This window comes from Argopecten irradians, chromosome 3 (assembly GCF_041381155.1).
Source record: "Argopecten irradians isolate NY chromosome 3, Ai_NY, whole genome shotgun sequence".
Lineage (NCBI taxonomy): Eukaryota > Metazoa > Mollusca > Bivalvia > Pectinida > Pectinidae > Argopecten > Argopecten irradians.
Genome location: NC_091136.1, coordinates 58,371,535 through 58,393,951, shown reverse-complemented (window position 1 = coordinate 58,393,951; position 22,417 = coordinate 58,371,535). Strand labels below are relative to the sequence as shown.

Below are 22,417 nucleotides of genomic sequence, written 5' to 3'. Positions count from 1 at the left end.
GATATCAAAGTCTCCTGTATGATATCAAGGTCTCCTGTATGATATCAAAGTCCCCTGTACAATATCAAAATCCCCTGGACAATATCAAAATCCCCTGCATGATATCAAAATCCCCTGTATAATATCAAAATCCTCTGTATGATATCAAAATCCCCTGCATGATATCAAAATCCCCTGTATAATATTAAAATTCCCTGTACAATATCAAAATCCCCTGTATGATATCAAATCCCTTGTATGATATCAAAATCCCCTGCATGATATCAAAATCCCCTGTATAATATCAAATCAAATATTCCCTGTATAAATCCTAATATCAAAATCCCCTGTATGATATCAAAATCCCCTGCATGATATCAAAATCCCCTGTACAATATCAAAATCCCCTGTACGTAATAACAAAGTCCCCTGTACAATAACAAAGTCCCCTGTACGATAACAAAGTCCCCTGTACGATATCAAGGTCCCCTGTATGATATCAAGGTCCCCTGTATGATATCAAGGTCCCCTGTACGATATCTAAATCCCCTGTATGATATCAAAGTCTCTTAGTAAATATACATTTATCAATATTGATTTCTGTAGAGTTTCAGAAATAGTTTCAATTTCAGATTTCATATAAGTGAAAGATTTCTCTAACGTTGCATTCTATCTTGTTTGATTGAGAAAATTCTGTTACTATATGAGAATATGTTGATTTGTATCTCGCATGGGTTAAACTGTGTAAATAGCTGTTATTGTGATATTGGTAAATACTTTTAATTATAGAAGTTCATTTTTGTCCATAGAGCAAACCACCAGTGCCTGTGGGGGCTGTCAAACGGCCAGCCAGACGTCCTTCAAATACTCAAACTAAGGAGCAGGAGGCCAGCACTCCCCGAAACCCACTGGCAGCTCCTAGTCAACGTGTCACGGCAGAGGTAGTCAGTCAACGCCAGGGCCAGGAAATAGCACGAGAGAAAGAGAGAGAAGCAAGGGAGAGAGAGAAGGGACAGAAGAAAGAGAAAGAGATGATGAAGAAGAATGTTAGTGGTACTGTGAAGCCGAGTAAGTCGTTCCATCCTGATGATGACTGTGACAAACTCCACGATGCCGTAGGGAAGTATGGGACAGACGAAACACAAATTACCGAAATCCTCACACAGCGCTGTAATGTCCAGAGACAACAGATCAAAAAGCTCTACAACAGCAAGTTCAAACAGGTCAGTAAAAAAAAAAACCGATAATCAACACCCTTTATATTTCTTTAAGTGTATTTGTCTGTGTTACATTTTCCACTTGAGAGGATACATCACTTTAAGTCAGATTCTCCTGGGAATCATACACATTGCTTCAATAGGTACAATGCAATCAAACTTCTGTGAGGTACTGTTTAACATAAAATTCCCATACATACAGATCTCTGTAGAGCTATACAGATCTCTGTAGAGCTATACAGATCTCTGTAGAGCTATACCATACAGATCTCTGTAGAGCTATACCATACAGATCTTTGTAGAGATATACCATACAGATCTCTGTAGAGCTATACCATACAGATCTCTGTAGAGCTATACCATACATATCTGTGTAGAGATATACCATACAGATCTCTGTGGAGCTATACAGATCTCTGTAGAGATATGCCATAAAGATCTCTGTAGAGCTATACCATACAGATCTCTGTAGAGCTATACCATACAGATCTCTGTAGAGCTATACCATACAGATCTCTGTAGAGCTATACCATACAGATCTCTGTAGAGCTATACCATACAGATCTCTGTAGAGCTATACCATACAGATCTCTGTAGAGCTATACCATACAGATCTCTGTAGAGATATACCATACAGATCTTTGTAGAGATATACCATACAGATCTCTGTAGAGCTATACCATACAGATCTCTGTAGAGCTATACCATACAGATCTCTGTAGAGCTATACCATACAGATCTCTGTAGAGCTATACCATACAGATCTCTGTAGAGCTATACCATACAGATCTCTGTAGAGCTATACAGATCTCTGTAGAGCTATACAGATCTCTGTAGAGCTATACCATACAGATCTTTGTAGAGATCTTGTATATATACCATACAGATCTCTGTAGAGCTATACCATACAGATCTCTGTAGAGCTATACCATACAGATCTCTGTAGAGCTATACCATACAGATCTCTGTAGAGCTATACCATACAGATCTCTGTAGAGCTATACCATACAGATCTCTGTAGAGCTATACAGATCTCTGTAGAGATATACCATACAGATCCCTTTTGCTATACCAGATCTCAAAAGAACTATACAGGTAAACCTGTGTGGGTTGGTACTTTTAGAATTGATCCAGAGATGAATGTCCCTGAGAGGAAGATGATAAACAGCAGGTGTAACATCTTAGGTGTTAATTGTGGATAGAGCTGTCTCATTTACACACGACAGAAAGGCAATTTGTAGCGACATTATTACAGTGAGTGGTTGTCTCCAATCACTATAGCAGGAGTAATTAGGGTTTTAGAACATGACAGTACTCCCTGACCCCTCACAATCAGACACAGGCTTTGTGTTTAAGTTCCACAATCAAATCAGTTTTGGATATAGATTCTCATTTGCTTGCTCAGCAAACCCAACACCACAATCCAAACACTTTTTTGTATGTGATCAGCTGTCACATAAACAGCTGTGGGTGTAAACAGCATTGTTATCTGACTAGGACCAACCCAGAATATTACATTCGTCAATTTTGTTTCAAAATACATATTAAAGATGAGACAAAAACTATTAGCTATAATGATTTTTTTAATAATTTTCATTGTGCGTAGGTGAAAAGAATTATATTCTCTGAAAAGATTTGTAGGATATGACAACTTTAAAGGCTAATTTATGTATATGCTGTATGTAAAAGATCAAAAATAGGTGGGAGAGATGAGAAATCTACACAGAACCTCCCGTGAGCAAAATCAAAAGTATGAGATTATGGTAACAGACTTCAGCATTGTATGGAACAGCCAACAAAACAATTCAACACAAACACATATAATACTACTCTGTAGTTGCTAATATTTGCCGGTTTTTTAATTTAGCTTAATTTGCGTATCATCCAAATTCGTGAAAAATTAATATCTCATGAAATTTATCAAAATCTGGGTTTTACATATCAGAGCATGTGGTGTGAGTGACAATTTCAAAGGCTATAGATATGATTTGTAAAAGTAAGCCATGCTAGAACGTTCCAAACAGTAAATCGTGAAATTTTACACCTGCAAAATTTATTGAATAGCTATACTGTGGTCTTGGAAGTATGAAACAGCGGACATAATTATTTTATAACAAGATAAATACATAGTCTTGAAGTATGGAACATCCGAAAAAACCCAATAAATAGCTAAATTATGAAGTAATAAATGAAATAACTTAATAGAAAGACAAAGTATCAAACAACTTTACAGTCACACAAGGTATTAAACAACAAGGGAGGTTTTGTAATAGAAAGACAAAGTATCAAACAACTTTACAGTCACACAAGGTATTAAACAACAAGGGAGGTTTTGTAATAGAAAGACAAAGTATCAAAGTCACACAAGGTATTAACAACAAGGAGTTTTGTAATAGAAAGACAAAGTATCAAACAACTTTACAGTCACACAAGGTATTAAACAACAAGGAGGTTTTGTAATAGAAAGTACAAAGTATCAACATCAACTTTACAGTCACACAAGGTATTAAACAACAAGGGAGGTTTTGTAATAGAAAGACAAAGTATCAAACAACTTTACAGTCACACAAGGTATTAAACAACAAGGGAGGTTTTGTAATAGAAAGACAAAGTATCAAACAACTTTACAGTCACACAAGGTATTAAACAACAAGGGAGGTTTTGTAATAGAAAGACAAAGTATCAAACAACTTTACAGTCACACAAGGTATTAAACAACAAGGGAGGTTTTGTAATAGAAAGACAAAGTATCAAACAACTTTACAGTCACACAAGGTATTAAACAACAAGGGAGGTTTTGTAAGATATAACATTATACTTTGATATTTTTCAATTAAAATCTGTTTATTATACGTACATATCCACTTGATCCAAGCTACTAGCATGATCCTAATGGGTAAATACAGTGATTGGTGTGTTTTCATTGTAATATTCAGCTGAGTGGTGATTATAAAGCCGTTAAGGTCAACAACGGATGATTACAATCTCAGATTAGATAATTAAGTCACCCATTAATAATGTAAATCCTGTCTCTATTTAATGAGGTTAACTGTATCAATACAAATGAATGTGATTAGTGACAGATAAAGCAACTAAGGTATAGAGACACTCTGGTGTTCCACTGGTTTTAACAGATTGATATGATAATGTCCAGTTAACGTGCTGCATGTATCCAAGTTTGTATTAATATTGTGTAGGATATCACTCCTTGCCTGCTGTTCCACTCATGTGTAGGAGGAAATTAGTTTTAGATTTACAGCTGCACCAGCACACCATGAATTATTAACGGCTATAAAAGATTGAGAGTTGTCACATAACAGTGAAATGTCATGTTTTGCAGTCATTCTGTTTATAGCTCTGGAATCACAACAAGTTTGTCAAGCTCACATGTATGCACACTTAATACAAAATGGCAGACAATTAAACCATGCAGCACATCTGAAATCGGCAAACATTAACACCTTCCCGTTCACATCGGTACATTTGTACAAATATGACTTTGATAACGTCATTAAACAAGTTCCGAGGCATCAGATTAACCTTTATATTCCTCGTAGAAACAAAATATTTATATCAACAAAATCAGTGATTTCTCTATTTTAAGGTCATATTTTCACAATTTGGTCTGCTAGAATAAATTAATCCACTCTAGGTTTCCATCGAAAACATGTTCGTAAAAAAGTGCCAAAAATGCCGTTAAATTTGCCAACATTATTTGTAAATAAACCCCTCAGAAAGTGAATATAAAATATTGCATTGTTGTTATGACATATATCAATGAAAAGCTTAGATTGCAAGCAAGAAAAAGGTGTTTTTCTTGTCTTTATTTTATTCTTTTACAGAAAATTTTCTCATTTGAAAAACACATCAGATGTTTTCCGTTAAAAAATGGCGTTTTTGTGTGTTCAGGGCTGGAAAGTAAATATCAGTTTAGATTGTAATTTCATGAAAACACAATGTGTTAATGCTACAGATATCTTTACAAATCAGCTTTAGATTTGAAAATTGCTGGTCTTGAAACGAAATTATCGCGATTTTACTTTACCCAACTCAAACGAAAAATCGCAATGTTACTTACAGAAGTGTACCAGTAACATTATGACATTACGTTTCATTTATGTTTGCCGTAACGTCATGATGATGATCCTGGAGAAGCACATTGGGTGATTGTTTATCTTAATTAAATCTAAATACATATAATATTGCCGAATTGTAAATTACAGAGACAGAATTTAACGAAACTACTTAAAATACTGTGTGTATTTTGCGAGTGAGAATAAAAAATAGCATATCACCTAAAAAATAGCATCTAAAAATAGCATCGCCTTCATATTATGGGATGCTGCATGCTGAATTTTAGCAGACTGAACATGGTTGATTCTGACCTCAGACGGTCAACACTGCAGCCTCGGACCTCCCATTACCATAACAAAAAATCCAAAAAAATCCGTAAAGCATCTGTGAAAGTACATCAATTCTGTATGTGTATAGGAAATTAATCTTGAGTATTGTCCCTTGGATAAGTATTTTACACTATAATGTACATTTTGATGGCTAACAGTAAATTAAACAATTTAATGAGTACATGTATATATAGCTACGCTATTAAATTTTAAATGTTGAAACATGAAAAGTTACACAGCTCTAAGGCACTGAGCATTCTCATAAGGCGCCTACAGTCTAGGATCTAGATAAATAATTCACAAACAATAAACAATTGATTGATATTAATTTGTAATTAAATGTAATAATTTCAATTGAATTTGAGTCAAATCAACATACATGTAAAGAAAAACAGATCTTGACTTCGTTGTTTATCATATATGTATCATGCCATTAAAAAGAATATTTCCATCTTAACCTCTAACACAATTTAATTTTGTTTTCTATTTGCTAAAGGTTTCTATTATCTTGAGCATCGGCTCATCAGTTTGAAACAGGCATATATAGTTAGCTCAATTAAATTGGAAGGGCATCCAGATAGTGTTTGGAGGGTATTGGAATCTAAAAAGGCGAATATAAAAACCTGGTTTGTGTGTTGACAACTAGGTAGAGCACCTGACAAGAGTTCGAATGGTCCCGGGTTTGAAACTGTTCTGGCCGTGCATTTCCTTGCTCTTACTATAATAATTACAAACATGTCTGCCACAAAGATGTCAACTAGGAATAGGTACTGTACTCCTCATCAGAATTTCTATACTGTTTAACCACATGTCTTCCCTTTTCACAAAATTAAATAAATTAAAAGAAAAAAAACAAAAAAAACCAGTTAATACTGTAATTCATGCAGATTTAATAATTGAAACAAACTGGACCCGCTCTAGTAGCATGTTTGAGTTATGTTTTGGTTACAACCCCTTCGATTGGGCTTAGGATGTACAACAGGCATGACTTTTAGCCATTTTGGCCTGGTCCCCGGCTGAGACACTAGACATAACCGGGGCTCTCAGGCAGCATCGGGGAAGTGCCCAAAGAGTTTTAACTCGAAGTTCTTTGGTGTCCCGTAGATTTCATAAACAGACATATATCCTTCACACATCGTTTAGGTATCGTCCGATATCCGCTTGGGAATCAAGTGGCAATCATGCCATCTGACATTTGGCCTGGCAAGTGGCAATCATGCCATCTGACGTGCGGTAGGACGGTTATCGCCCAGGCATCGTATGATAATCGGTCGATTAGCATTAGATGTTCGGTCGATGTTCACTGCCTCGTGGCCACAAAAAATTCTCTTTGGAAACAGACGCCGTACAATTACCACACGGTCACCTTTTTATGTAAACAATGTTTGACAATTTTTTAGACCGGTGTTGTCCGATGTCCGAAAAATGGTCAAAACCAGCAGTGTACTCCCGATTACCCTCTATCCCTGGATACCAGCCGATCATTGTGACCATAGCATTTACCAGACATGTACATGTACATATTCAGCAATGCTATTATAATGACAATTTGTAATATATATTGAAATGTATACCCATGCATATATATGCATAAGCATAAATCTCAAACATTCCCACGAGATTAAAATGTACTTAAAGCAAAACTTTTTTTATTGTTCCTGCTTCTCCATTAATACTAACAGTAGTCTCCCGTCTTAATAAATATATACTGTATATTGATTTGTAAAAATAGACATTGTCATTCTTAAGAAGAAGAATTTAGATGTTTCACCATATATCTTTCATGTCGAACCCAGTGTTTGCAAATCGAAATTGGGAGTAAATGATATGCAAACGTTTCCCCCAAAGCATTTGGTAGCATGCAAGAAAATTAATTACTTCCCTTGTTTCTTGTATATGTACATACAAATGTATCTAATAATATCATATACATGTATTTTAATATCTATACTACTTTGATTTGTTAATCAACTCATATCTTTATCAATTTTATGTTTTAATATGATATGTGTAACTACTAACTTAATGAATACATGTTTTTGCTGCCAATATTGTCATTTAAACTGTTATTTTCCTTGAAGGTCAAACAGAGAATCTCTTTGCCAAAATTTTGTGATTGGTAATTAATGGGCTATTAGGTAGGATTATTTTCAGAACTATCAGTAGGTTACATTAAAACTTCAAATTTATCGTTTCCGGTGTTGTTCAGCACATTAAATGATCAAGAAACACAAACTTGTGAAGTTTTGTTCAACAACAAGGTGATTTTGTGTGATCTTTGACCTTTGACCTTCACTACCATAATGGTCAAAGGTGAAAACTATATTTAGAAAAATGAAATTCAGGTAATATAATGTACAACACATTATGGTTCTATGCAGCAAATATGTGGAAATCAAGATATTAAAAAAAAAATGCTAATTTTACTTATTTAGCACATCAAAAACATCCGAATAGGAAGGTGTTAAAAATAGCTTAATACAATAGACAGAAATGACATATGTCACTTAATACAAAATACAGAGTATACAATCTGAAACTTACTTTATGGAACCATGAATCATAGAAACGTTTATTAGATTTCTTAATATTTAAACAAAACTGTCTACAAAAGGAGTTTGGTGCTTGAAGAGAAAAACACATCGTCGTATTGAGGAGGATAAATGAGTTTTATTTGTTTTTCTGACAGGACCTTCAGAAGGATCTGGAGGGAGTGTTACAAGGTGACTATGAGGAAATCCTATTGAGCCTGTTACAGACTCCAGCAGTTTACGACGCCCGCAGTATACACGAGGCTTTGGACGGCATGGGATCACGTGATAGTACACTGATCGGTATCATTGTCACCCGTGACAAGCAGGTCAGTGACCATGATATTAATAATGGTTTTTTATGTATCTGCAATAAAATGTGGGAGTATATAGTGTTACCCGTCCTGTCATTGGCCTGTTCTTCTTACGGGTTATGTCCAGATTTCATATAGAGGTTGGAGGTGCTATATTATAGAATTTTGTAGTTTGTTTCAGATATATCAATTGAGAATACCTTTGCCCTTGTTTTATTATCTTTTGTGGAAAAATGAATTTGGTCTCAAATCCCATGCAGTGTTTCATCCTTTTAGTTGAATAACATTCAGCATAATGTTTTATCACCAGTGAATAACCTAAAATTGTCTATTATGAAACAAAGCTATCTACTGTGATTGTTCTTTCACATTACTTAAGATAGACCGTCCCTTCTAGTTTTCTCTCGGGGATTTCGTTCATTTTTTGATATTTTGATTTAAGATATACCCTGATCACAAAAACCTCATAAAAATAATATGTCACCGGGTTAAGTTTTCTTCCAGGGTTACTTAAAGATATGTATTAACGACTTAATATTCCGAATTTTAAGGATTTTTGAATAAATAATATGTCCTCCTTATAACAACACTTAACATATTAAGAATATGCTTGTAACATCTTCATACCTTCAGTAGGTGATATTTAATTCATGAGTATATCAAATAAGCTGGGTTTTCCACAATAAATCAAAATATTGTTCTTTTAAAAGTAGTTCCGGACCCAATTTTAGTGAAAAATTGCATCAAAATAGACATGTTTTCTTTTTTTCTGAAAAAATGATCTAAAAAAAAAATCGATTTTTTAGAATTTCTATGAAGGTTGACCTATTTGCAATAAGAAAAACCAATAAAAAGTATACCTCACCAAATTAATTTTCAAAATATCACCGATTTGCTTACTAATACCCCTTAAATTTTTTCCTGAAAACGTTAAAAATAGGTGAATCCGGAGCACTTTTCAATGTATTATGTTATTCATTTACCTTTGTTAATTTTCTATATTTGTTATATTATTGGAGCATACAAAATAACATAATAATTACATATCTTTATGATTTTATTTATCTATTATTTAAAAAGTAACAAACCAGTTTGTAAGCTACATGTAGGCCTGACCCCAAACTTTCAAAATTCAGCAGGAAATATTTAAGCTTTTCTGAGGCAAATATTTTGCTCTGTGTGATACTGTATCAAAATGGATTATTTTCCGTAATAGCATCTTTCAAATAATAAAATGAAAATATGTTCCAACAATTTTAATTCCGTATATTGTTTGTCCGTTTCCGGACGAAAATTAGTATACCAGTATGTTACAATCAAAGCTCAAAACTTGAATGTTTACATTTAAAACATAGTTAACTTCCTTCAGCATTGATATACTGTGGGAATTAAGATCAATCCTGCAAAAACATATGTACATAGTATGACGGTCATTCTGATGTACAGTTACTAGGCGTACAGTGACTGATGCGAAGTTTTCGTTTTGGGTCCCCATCAATCCGTGTATTCCATGTGATTGTTTAGCGACCATTATAATTCTTGGAATATACTTCATGCACGAAACTTCAAAATTATATTATATTTTCCGATTAGCACATAGTTCACACCTTTAGATTGATACACGTCAAGTAAACTATCGGAAAGCGGCAGACGAAATATTTGTGGATATCAGAAGCGAGTTATAATAGGTGGGTACGGAGAAATAGATCCGGAATCCGGAAAGCGACGTTACAAACGTATGACGTCACAGAAGGGACGGTCTACGTTAAGCAGGCCTTAGCTAGATCAGCTTGTATCCTTAGTTATACCTTGATCACTGATATGTTATTTAATGTAAGGCTCAATGTCTGGTAGAAGTAAATTAGGTCCAGTGGAGTTGTTATTGGCTAAGACCATTATAAGATATGGACATATATAGAGCTTTAAGGTAGATCATTATTTTAAATAATGATTTGTGCTTGAAAATTCAATATCATCTATCTGTGTGTGTGATTTGTTCTTTGCTGGAAATAGATTCAGTCTGAGCCTTCTAAATATGTTTACACTGAGTGTCAGTCTCCCAGGGATAGTCACACATATATATATATACTGACGGTGGGTTTCCAGTTATGCCAATACAGATGAGGTAGCATGCAAAAACTTTATCCAATTCCATTACCATCATGTTTTGTTATTTTTCAGGAAAAGACAGCAATAGGAGATCATTACAGAAAAGGTTTGTAACATGAAAAGATTTCCCTAAACAGATCAGACCAGAAGTACAATAGCATTTAACTGGTGTTGTTCAGCTCTCTCGATTAACCCAAAAGACCCCTTCAAGATTTCTGCAGCAGACATTACTTGAGCGTTAATAAGCTAGATTATAAATGAATCATAGTGAAGCTGGAAGACTTGAGAGCCTAATTGTTTGTTCTCGATATTCGCAGACAAATGGAGATCAAGTTATTGTTGATTGTACATCAATTGTATACTAGTGACCACATTACAGACTAGTTTGTGGTGGGGAATGACGCTGACGTACATGTTGTTGTCGCAGCCACGAAAGTGTCTGGCTGATTGAAGAGAATATTGTGTGGTCAGAGACGTCTATCAGATTAGGTTTAATGCTGTAGGGATCGATTTCAAGAATTTATGAACAACTTATAAGGCTATATTAGTCGTGATTTTATTATTTTTGGTCACATAGATATGACGTCTACCAAAATTCAAATTTGTAGGAGAAAAAAAATATGAGGAAAACAAGTACAATAAGAATGGGAGCAAAGTTATAATGACATACTGCTATATACATATGTATCTGAACTAAAAATTGACTCTGTAATCATTTGATATTTAAACACTGTGAAGGCAAGCAAGTGAAGCATAGTTAATTATTTGTTTATATGTTACGCTAAAGACGATCTTGGCAAACAGCATATGGCAGTGTATGTTAGATCATGGTATGGCCTATTTTACCTGTCATATGACATTGTATGTTAGATCATGGTATGGCCTACTTTACCTTTCATATGGCAGTGTATGTTAGATCATGGTATGGCCTACTTTACCTGTCATATGACAGTGTATGTTAGATCATGGTATGGCCTACTTTACCTGTCATATGACAGTGTATGTTAGATCATGGTATGGCCTACTTTACCTGTCATATGACAGTGTATGTTAGATCATGGTATGGCCTACTTTACCTGTCATATGGCAGTGTATGTTAGATCATGGTATGGCCTACTTTACCTGTCATATGACAGTGTATGTTAGATCATGGTATGGCCTACTTTACCTGTCATATGACAGTGTATGTTAGATCATGGTATGGCCTACTTTACCTGTCATATGACAGTGTATGTTAGATCATGGTATGGCCTACTTTACCTGTCATATGACAGTGTATGTTAGATCATGGTATGGCCTACTTTACCTGTCATATGACAGTGTATGTTAGATCATGGTATGGCCTACTTTACCTGTCATATGACAGTGTATGTTAGATCATGGTATGGCCTACTTTACCTGTCATATGGCAGTGTATGTTAGATCATGGTATGGCCTACTTTACCTGTCATATGACAGTGTATGTTAGATCATGGTATGGCCTACTTTACCTGTCATATGACAGTGTATGTGTAGATCATGGTATGGCCTACTTTACCTGTCATATGACAGTGTATGTTGATCATGGTATGGCCTACTTTACCTGTCATATGACAGTGTATGTTAGATCATGGTATGGCCTACTTTACCTGTTCATATGACAGTGTATGTTAGATCATGGTATGGCCTACTTTACCTGTCATATGACAGTGTATGTTAGATCATGGTATGGCCTACTTTACCTGTCATATGACAGTGTATGTTAGATCATGGTATGGCCTACTTTACCTGTCATATGACAGTGTATGTTAGATCATGGTATGGCCTTAGCTGCTTTACCTGTCATATGACATTCTTTAAGGAATCCTCTATTTACAACGTGTTTCTCAGCAGTAAAACATCCTTCTAGCACCAATGTTCTGCATCTTGACTGCTCTTCATGATTTACTATTAACTCAATTATGGGTTTTGTGCTAAAACTGTGATAGTCTGAGACCAGGATGTATTCATTATGGAACTGTCATTTATCTCACTCCGTCATTTACAGGCCTTAGATAACCCTGTTGTATATTCAATAAAGCAGATTTATGGAACCTGGTCAGGAAATCTTGGTTTTCCGTTTTTGTTTTCTTCAGACTTGTTTTTCTATACAGTACAAGAATACCCACATGTTGTTGGTGTACCTACTGTCAGAGGTATCAAATTTAGCTGTAATATAATTACCCATATTCCAACAATATCCCCTCAGTGTGAAATCCTACTCATTCACTTATAGATATCAAAGATAAGACTATAATTATGTCTTGTAGTTATCTGCTTTTTGATGATGGGTCTGCCCTTTTGCCCTGATGATGATTGGTCGATTTGTCTGTCTTATTTTCATTAATTTTGTCCTTCATATTGTCTGTACTTGTTCACATTGTCAGCCATTAATTTTCACTATAATGCCTTCAGATTTTTAGCCCAACATCATTAGATGGTAGGCTATTCAAATTGCCTTTTGTCCGTGGTCTGTCCATCCTTCCGTCCGTCTGTCCTTCTGTCCGTCCGGCCGTCCGTTAACAATTCTTGTTACCGCTATTTCTCAAAAAGTACTAAAGGATATTTTTTCAATTTTGATATGTAGGTTCCCCAAGGGCCATATACTTGTGCATATTGCATTTTGGGACAATCAGTCAACAAGATGGCTGCCGGGCAGCCATCTTGGATTTTGATTGTTAAAGTTTGTTACCGCTGTTTCTCGATCAGAAAGTACTAAGGGATCTTTCTCAATTTCATATGTAGGTTCCCCTAGGGACCTATAGTTGTGCATATTGCATTTTGGGACCAATCTGTCAACAAGATTGCTGACTGGCTGCCATCTTGGATTTTGATAGTTAAAGTTTGTTACCGCTATTTCTCAGAAAGTACTGAAGTGATCTTTCTCAAATTTGATATGTAGGTTCCCCTTGGGGCCTAGTTGTGCATATTGCATTTTGGGACCAATTGGTCAACAAGATGGCCGATCGACTATCTTGGATTTTTGTGTCGCCTGCAACGCAAGGGCGACACTTAGGTATCACTATGTCGGCGTCGGTGTCTTTGGCGTCTGGGAAACAGTTTCCGTGCGATAACTGAAGTATTTATTGTCGAATTTCAACCAAATTTGGTATATAGCTTTATATCAATGAGATCTCATATGAGTTCAATAATGATCAAAATCCGTCAATATTTGCAAGAGTTACGGGACTTTAAAATCGTCAAAACAGAAAAATCCATGGTTTTCGCTCGATAACTTAAGATTTCATAATTTGTTTTATATCAATGTGTTCTTGGATGAGTTCGATAATGGTCAAAATCCGTCAATATTTGCAAGAGTTACGGAACTTTAAAATCGTCAAAACAGAAAAATCCATGGTTTCCTCTCGATAACTTAAATATTTATCGTCCAATTTCAACCAAATTTCTAAAATTGTTTTATATCAATGTGATCTTGGATGAGTTCAATAATGGTCAAAATCCGTCAATATTTTCAAGAGTTACGGGACTCTAAAATCATCAAAACAGAAAAATCCATAGTTTCCGCTCGATAACTTAAATATTTATCGTCCAATTTCAACCAAATTTGGTATGTTGCTTTATATTAATGAGATCTTAGATGGGTTCGATACTGGTCAAAATCTGTCAATATTTGCAAGAGTTACGGGACCTTAAAATAGTCGAAACATGGCTTCCGCTTGAAAACAATAGTATTTATTGTCCGATTCCAACCAAATTTGGTATATTGCTTTATATCAATGAGATTTTAGATGGGTTCGATACTTTTCAAAATCCATCAATATTTGCAAGAGTTATGGAACTTGATTTCTTCACCTAAATTATTAACAATATTTTCAACTGAAAATAACTATTTTTTGTGATGCTGTGCAGGCGACACATCCACTTCCGTCGAATTCTTCTGATTGTTGAAGGTTGCTTTTTCTCAGAAAGTACTGAAGGTCTTATTCTCAAATTTCATGTGTATAGGGTCCACATAGGCCGTAGATTTGCATATTACTTTTTTGGAGGTATTGCTCAACAAGATGGCTGACAGACCGCCATCTTGGATTTTCATAGTTGAAGTTTGAAAAGCAGAGAAAAGATCCCTCTTTCAATTGTCATACATATATCATTCTTTAATGGGCACCAAGATTCCTCAGGTTGTTACCGCTATTTCTTAGAAAGTACTGAAGGGATCTGTCTCAAATTTTCTGTGCAGGTTCCCCTAGGGCCCTAGTTGTGCATATTGCATTTTGGGATGGGTAAGTGAACAACATGGCCGACAGGCTGCCATCTTGGATTTTGATAATTAATTTTGTTACCACTCTTTCTTACAAAGTACTGAAGGAATCTCTCTCAATTTATATGTGCAAGTTTGCCTAGGGTCCTCATAGGGACCAATCTTTGACTAAGATGATCGGCAGACTGCCCTCTTGGATTTTGATAGTTGAAGTTTGTTACTATTATTTCACAGAAAGAACTGAAGTGATTTGTCTCAAATTTCATATGTAGTATGTTTGAAAAAGTTTGAAAAGCAGAGAAAAGATCCATCTTTATATTTTCAGATATAGATCATTCTTTGATGGGCGCCAAGATCCTCCTGGGATCTCTTAGGTGATCTGACCCAAATGGTCAGGATGACCTTTTGTCGTCGTGCTTCGTCCGTCTTCGTGGGCCATCCACTGTGCCTAAACGATTCATTCAAACAACTTCTTCTCAATAACCAAAAGCCCCATGGTACTCGTAGTTGGCCTGCGGCATGCTGGGGTGAAGGGCTACTAAATTTGTTCAAATGAATGACCTTGACCTTCATTCAAGGTCAAGGGGGTCAAATAGGCTAAAATCTTTAAACAAATACTTGTGAATAACTAAGAGGCCTAGAGACCTGATATTGGGCCTGTGACATGATAAGGCCTCCATTCAAGGCCACAGGGATCAAATAGGCTAAAATCTTTAAACAACTTCTTCTCAAGAACCAGAAAGCCCAGGGTGCTGATATTGGTCATGAAGCATGCTGGGATGAAGGGCTACCAAGTTTGTTCAAATGAATGACCTTGATCTTCATTCAAGGTCACAGGGATCAAAAAGGCTAAACTCTTTAACTTCTTCTATTAAGAGGCCTAGAGACTAGATATTGAGCTTTTAACATGGTGGGGATCAAGGGACCTTCATTCGTGTTATAATTCATCAAATATTTCAGAATCTGAACTTCTATTAAAAGAGTTTTTATGTAATGCCATAATTGTTTGCCATTACTATATTTTTAGAGATGTTGTATTTTGGCAATAGCCAGATGACCGTTAAGGCTCATGGGCATCTTGTTCTAAGATACATTTAGTTCTATTTGTCATTTTGATGCCATCTCCATGAAATGCGGGGGTGGAGATGTTACCTACATCCGTCCGGTCTTGCTTTAAATTAATTGATATATGGAAGAAGATGCATGTATGCCATGCACAAATATGTAGTTCCTTAATATTGTCTGTTTCCCTACTCTTATGAATGTTGTAATTAATTCCTGTTATTTCCAGTGATATTTACTTTATAATGTGTAATGGCAAGCATTTCTGTTTCTACTCTGTTGTCAGAAGTTAAGGTAAGTTGTTAGTATTATACTTTTAGTGAAGTTCAAGGTACATGTAGCAAACTAAAACAACATTTGCCAAATTCCAATGTTAAGATTACAGGAGATCAGTATACTATAGAGGCTACTCTTGTTACAGGACGATTTCCTCCTACTCAATCCTGTTTTTAATGCTATTGTTATGGTTTACTACAGCTTACAAGACAGATGTAGAGAGTGACATCAAGAAGGAGGGTTCTGATTCTGACTTCGCAAATTTGCTGGTGGCAATATGGTCAGATGAAAGGGATGCCACAACTGTTAACCAGACACGAGCCCAACAGGAGGCCAAAATGTTACTTAGGGTAAGTACCATATACAGTACGGGGGTCACAGTTAACCAGACACAAGCCCAACAGGAGGCCAAAATGTTACTTAGGGTAAGTACCATATACAGTACGGGGGTCACAGTTAACCAGACACGAGCCCAACAGGAGGCCAAAATGTTACTTAGGGTAAGTACCATATACAGTACGGGGGTCACAGTTAACCAGACACGAGCCCAACAGGAGGCCAAAATGTTACTTAGGGTAAGTACCATATACAGTATGGGGTCACAGTTTTCCAAAGAGAGTATTTATTTTCTCATACTTTTATTCAATTTTACAATAATGATATCCCACCATTTTTGAATAAGTTTGAAGAAAACTACAACTGCAAGTAAATTCTACATATCTATATGAAAACTGCATGCTATTTTTTATGCAAATCCTAATGCTTACATTCTTTTTAGTAATACAAGCCTAGTTTCAAAAAATAATGTCAAAATTTCACTGAGCAAAATTTTGTTGATGCAGTGATATTATAGATAACGATAACAAATTATGAAAATGTTATTATTTTATTATTATTCACCATTCAGAATGGAAAGGCAGTCCATCCTACAGATGAAACGTTCGTTAACCTGATGGTCAAGTCCAGTCATGCTCAGGTGAAGGCCACATTCCAGGAGTATGATAAGGTAAGGAAGCATTGGTGTGATTGGGTTATAGTCTCATTAGGGATTGTGCATATTTACATTATAGTGAACTCAATGCTTGTTACTTCTGTATATCATGATAGACCCTTGTGACATTATTAACATGTATCTGTAATACAACATTACTTTGGTAGCAAATTACTTTCACATTTTTGTTTGCTTGTTTGTTTGATTAATTAACGTCCTTTTAACAGCTATGGTCATGTAAGGACGGTCTCCCATGTATGTGGTGTGTTGCGTGTATGTTGTGCGAGGTGCGTGTTTTGGGAGACTGTAATATCTTCTTGTATAGTGGAACTTTCGCCCTTTTTATAGTGCTATATCACTGAAGCATGCCGCCGAAGACACCAAGCAACACACCCTACCCGGTCACATTATACTGACAACGGGCGTCGAGCGAACCAGTAGTCCTACTCCCTGTATACTGAGCGCCAAGCAGGAGCAAAAACTACCACATTTATAGACTTTGGTGTGTCTCGACCAGGGGACAGAACCCATAGCCTTCCTCACAGGGGCGAACGCTCAGCTCAAGGCCAAAAGTGAGGCGGTGCCAAGGGAGGCATTATGAAAGATAAAGTCAGTTAGGAAGAAAAGAAAAAATAAGATCCTAAATTTAGTCGCCTTTTACGATCTTCATGACTCATTAAATGACATCATACAAGCTGTCATGTGTGCACTTATAACTTGACAAACATCAATCTGAGGCCATCTTTAGATGTTAAGTTTAAGAAATCTGTTAATTTGTTGACAGTTGGCAGGCCAGGACATCTATGCAGGACTAATCACAGCTGGTCTTGGTGATGATGAAGATGGCTACATCTCTCTAGGTAATCACCAATATATGATCAGTGTCTGAAAATAGTAATTTCACTTCATTTATAAATCATTTTTTACCTAATTTCCTGAGGTGGATTTTGTATAATATTTTCCAATAACCGTTTGTGTCACTCATGAATTGTTTTATTTTCTCCAGCCATGGCAGTACAGGACCCGCATGATTTCTATGCAGAGAAGCTGAATTCCTGTTTCAGCAGTATGGGCGTCAATGACAACATGCTGATACGAATGACTGTGTCACGTTCTGAGGTAATTACCAGAACAGCCATATAAAATGTACTTATTACATTAGACTAGTGTTGTTTATTTCCCAAGTGAAAGGCAGCATGCTCACAGTCTGCAATAACAGACTGTCATCATAAGTTACAAGGTTCTGTAGTACGGCAGACTTTGGCATGACGCTGGTTCTCTGGTGTATAAGCTGTGGATATTTTATTCTCTCCTAGCTTGTCTTTTTGAAGGTACACATACTGAATATGTTACCTCTATGATGGACTGCTGCTCACATATAGATAATAGTTTTTTCAAAAAATATCTCATTGATATAGATTCAATCATTATGAAAATACTCTTTATCGAGTGGCCATTTATCAAACTTTCTAAACTGATTTGATGAGTGACAGATTTTAATGTTTATGCTTACTTCCTTGAACAATTTCTGAGATTATTTTTGTAATTTCCTGAAATTAAAAAAAATGGAATATTTCTTATAAAGAATAATTTTTGTTTATGTTATTATTTATATCAGTAATCAATTTGAGTACAAATTTTGTTGACAGAGGGACCTTGGCGAAATCAAATCAAGGCTACAGGACAAATATAAGAAAAGTCTCTCTCAGCTGATACGAACAGAATGTAAAGGGGATTACAAACAACTGCTGTTGGAAATTGTTGGAGAGTAAAAAGTAGATCCAGCATTTTATAATAGACTTTGATAAAATGTACCAGGTATTTATACTCAACTTTAAAGGTGGTATCTTATAGTGTAAAGGTTCCATATAAGTAGATTGATACATTAGAAGTTTATTCCAGTAGTTCTGTTCAACTTGCTTTTGCTGAGCTAACAGGGCTGTACTGTTGTGGTTTGGGGCCTGAAAGTTTCCACTCCCAAGATTAAATTATGTGTAGAGTTAAAATGATTATGAAGTAACTTATTTAGATATGATAAAGTTTTATGAAGTTTTTTTATTTTGTTGTAACTTTATTTTATTTCTGATTGTAAGCTGCTATCATGACAACACACATTTTAGGGTTATTATTGTTAACCCAATAGCTGTTACATTCATGTGACCAATTCAGATCAAAATGATGAAAACATAGAATGATATTGTCATAACTGATCATCACATAAATATTTACCCAAGTATTGTCAAATTACATATGATAAAAATAATGCTAGAAGATCAAGACATCACCAAATGAAATGATAAATATGTTTTATTTGTCAACTATTTGACTCACCAGATTGTTAATCTATTAAATTTTTGTTGTTCAAAATGTAAGTTAAGCCTTTGTTTGTGAATAACATAATTTTTATGACATTATCATGTAAGGAGTTAAATCTATAGTCCCATTAGTGATATTGTGTACTTGTTATATCAGTACATACCGTCCATTAGTGATATTGTGTACTTGTTATATCAGTACATACCGTCCATTAGTGATATTGTGTACTTGTTATATCAGTACATACCGTCCATTAGTGATATTGTGTACTTGTTATATCAGTACATACCGTCCATTAGTGATATTGTGTACTTGTTATATCAGTACATACCGTCCATTAGTGATATTGTGTAGTTGTTATATCAGTACATACCGTCCATTTGTACAACTATATCATGTTTGTTTAAAAGTATTAATATTCAAGTTTATTTTTTTCATATTTTATGTTTTAATAATTTGCAATATTACTATAAAGTGTGTTATAACTTTTAAGGTTTGTTATACAATATTTAACTTGTTTACATATATTTACATTTTGAATATTTAACCACTCGAGTCATTATTGTAATGTGGCTATATTATTATGTATAGTTAGAAGTACGGCCATGTAGAGGTGCCCGGGAGGCAGGTAACCTCTGTTATATAGCTGTCTTCATTCTGATGTTACCATTGTGATAAAGTTGATACAATGTTCTACTGGATACTATTTAGGCTGTAGTACAATGTTCTACTGGATACTATTTAGGCTGTAGTACAATGTTCTACTGGATACTATTTAGGCTGTAGTACAATGTTCTACTGGATACTATTAAGGGTGTTGTACAATGCCCTACTGGATACTATTTAGGCTGTCATACAATGTCCTACTGGATACTATTTAGGCCTTTGTACAGTGTCCTACTGGAAACTATTTAGGCTGTTGTACAATGTCCTACTGGATACTATTTAGGCTGTCGTACAATGTTCTACTGGATACTATTTAGGCTGTAGTACAATGTTCTACTGGATACTATTTAGGCTGTAGTACAATGTTCTACTGGATACTATTAAGGGCGTCGTACAATGTTCTACTGGATACTATTTAGGCTTTCATACAATGTCCTACTGGATACTATTTAGGCTGTAGTACAATGTTCTACTGGATACTATTTAGGCTGTAGTACAATGTTCTACTGGATACTATTAAGGGTGTCGTACAATGTTCTACTGGATACTATTCAGGCTGTCGTACAATGTTCTACTGGATACTATTTAGGCTGTAGTACAATGTTCTACTGGATACTATTAAGGGCGTCGTACAATGTCCTACTGGATACTATTTAGGCTTTCATACAATGTTCTACTGGATACTATTTAGGCTGTAGTACAATGTTCTACTGGATACTATTTAGGCTGTAGTACAATGTTCTACTGGATACTATTTAGGCTGTATACAATGTTACTGGATACTATTAGGTCGTCGTACAATGTCCTACTGGATACTATTTAGGCTGTAGTACAATGTTCTACTGGATACTATTAAGGGCGTCTTACAATGTTCTACTGGATACTATTTAGGCTTTCATACAATGTCCTTCTTGGATACTATTTAGGCCTTTGTACAATGTTCTACTGGATACTATTTAGGCTGTTGTACAATGTCCTACTGGATACTATTTAGGCTGTTGTACAATGCTCCTACTGGATACTATTTAGGCTGTCGTACAATGATCCTACTGGATACTATTTAGGCTTTGTACAGTGTCCTACTGGATACCATTTAGGCTGTCGTACAATGTCCTACTGGATACTATTTAGGCTGTCGTACAATGTCCTACTGGATACCATTTAGGCTGTCGTACAATGTCTTACTGGATACTATTTAGGCTGTCGTACAATGTCCTACTGGATACTATTTAGGCTGTTGTACAATGCCCTACTGGATACTATTTAGGCCTTTGTACAGTGTCCTACTGGAAACTATTTAGGCTTTTGTACAATGCCCTACTGGATACTATTTAGGCTGTCATACAATGTCCTACTGGATACTATTTAGGCCTTTGTACAGTGTCCTACTGGATACTATTTAGGCTGTTGTACAATGTCCTACTGGATACTATTTAGGCTGTCGTACAATGTCCTACTGGATACTATTTAGGCTGTCGTACAGTGTCCTACTGGATACTATTTAGGCTGTCGTACAATGTCCTACTGGATACTATTTAGGCTGTCATACAATGTCCTACTGGATACTATTTAGGCCTTTGTACAGTGTCCTACTGGATACTATTTAGGCTGTTGTACAATGTCCTACTGGATACTATTTAGGCTGTCGTACAGTGTCCTACTGGAAACTATTTAGGCTGTTGTACAATGTCCTACTGGATACTATTTAGGCTGTTGTACAATGTCCGCTAGGATTATAACGGGATTGCGCAGAGGTACCTCCCATGATATACTTTATAAAGAACTAGCTTGGGAATCTCTTTCTGATCGGCGTCAAAAACACAAACTTATTCTTATGTTTAAGATACTCCGTGGATTTGCTCCACAGCATTTGATTGAAATTGTACAACCATTTTTATATCAGCCTGAAAATGAGAGATATCCACTAAGGATGACAAGATATTTTAATATTCCTATGTGCAGAACTGCAAGATACTATACTAGTTTTTTTCCAAGTACCTTTAGAGAATTTAATTCTTTCGCTTTAAACTTTGACTTATCGAATGTTAATACTGTTGCACAATTTAAAACACTCCTTTTTAACATTAATAAAATGGAACCTGATATAACAAATACCTTTATAAACAAAGGTTCTCGAATTATAAATATTACTCTGTGCCAGCTCAGAAATTCCTCTAGCAATCTAAATTCTGACCTATTTCGCGATCATTTGAGAGATTCTCCAATTTGTTCTTGTGGCCTTGGTAATGAAACAGCCGAACACTATCTTTTCATATGTCCTTTATTTAATGAACAAAGATCATCACTCAGAACCAA

General features: G+C 35.5%; 1 protein-coding gene across 5 annotated transcripts in view; it reads left to right on the top strand.

Annotated features, from left to right (window-relative positions):
* LOC138319216 (annexin A6-like) overlaps positions 1 to 20,856 on the top strand; it is a 93,760-nt gene extending 72,904 nt beyond the window's left edge. For all 5 annotated transcript variants that reach the window (XM_069262203.1, XM_069262205.1, XM_069262202.1 and 2 more), the window contains 8 exons: positions 789 to 1,202; positions 8,289 to 8,459; positions 10,626 to 10,659; positions 16,330 to 16,478; positions 17,036 to 17,134; positions 17,904 to 17,979; positions 18,126 to 18,238; positions 18,769 to 20,856. In XM_069262203.1, the coding sequence (XP_069118304.1) occupies positions 789 to 1,202; positions 8,289 to 8,459; positions 10,626 to 10,659; positions 16,330 to 16,478; positions 17,036 to 17,134; positions 17,904 to 17,979; positions 18,126 to 18,238; positions 18,769 to 18,891 (1,179 nt within the window). In that variant the 3' untranslated portion in view covers positions 18,892 to 20,856. The remainder of the gene's footprint in view (positions 1 to 788; positions 1,203 to 8,288; positions 8,460 to 10,625; positions 10,660 to 16,329; positions 16,479 to 17,035; positions 17,135 to 17,903; positions 17,980 to 18,125; positions 18,239 to 18,768) is intronic.
* Positions 20,857 to 22,417: the final 1,561 nt, after the last annotated feature.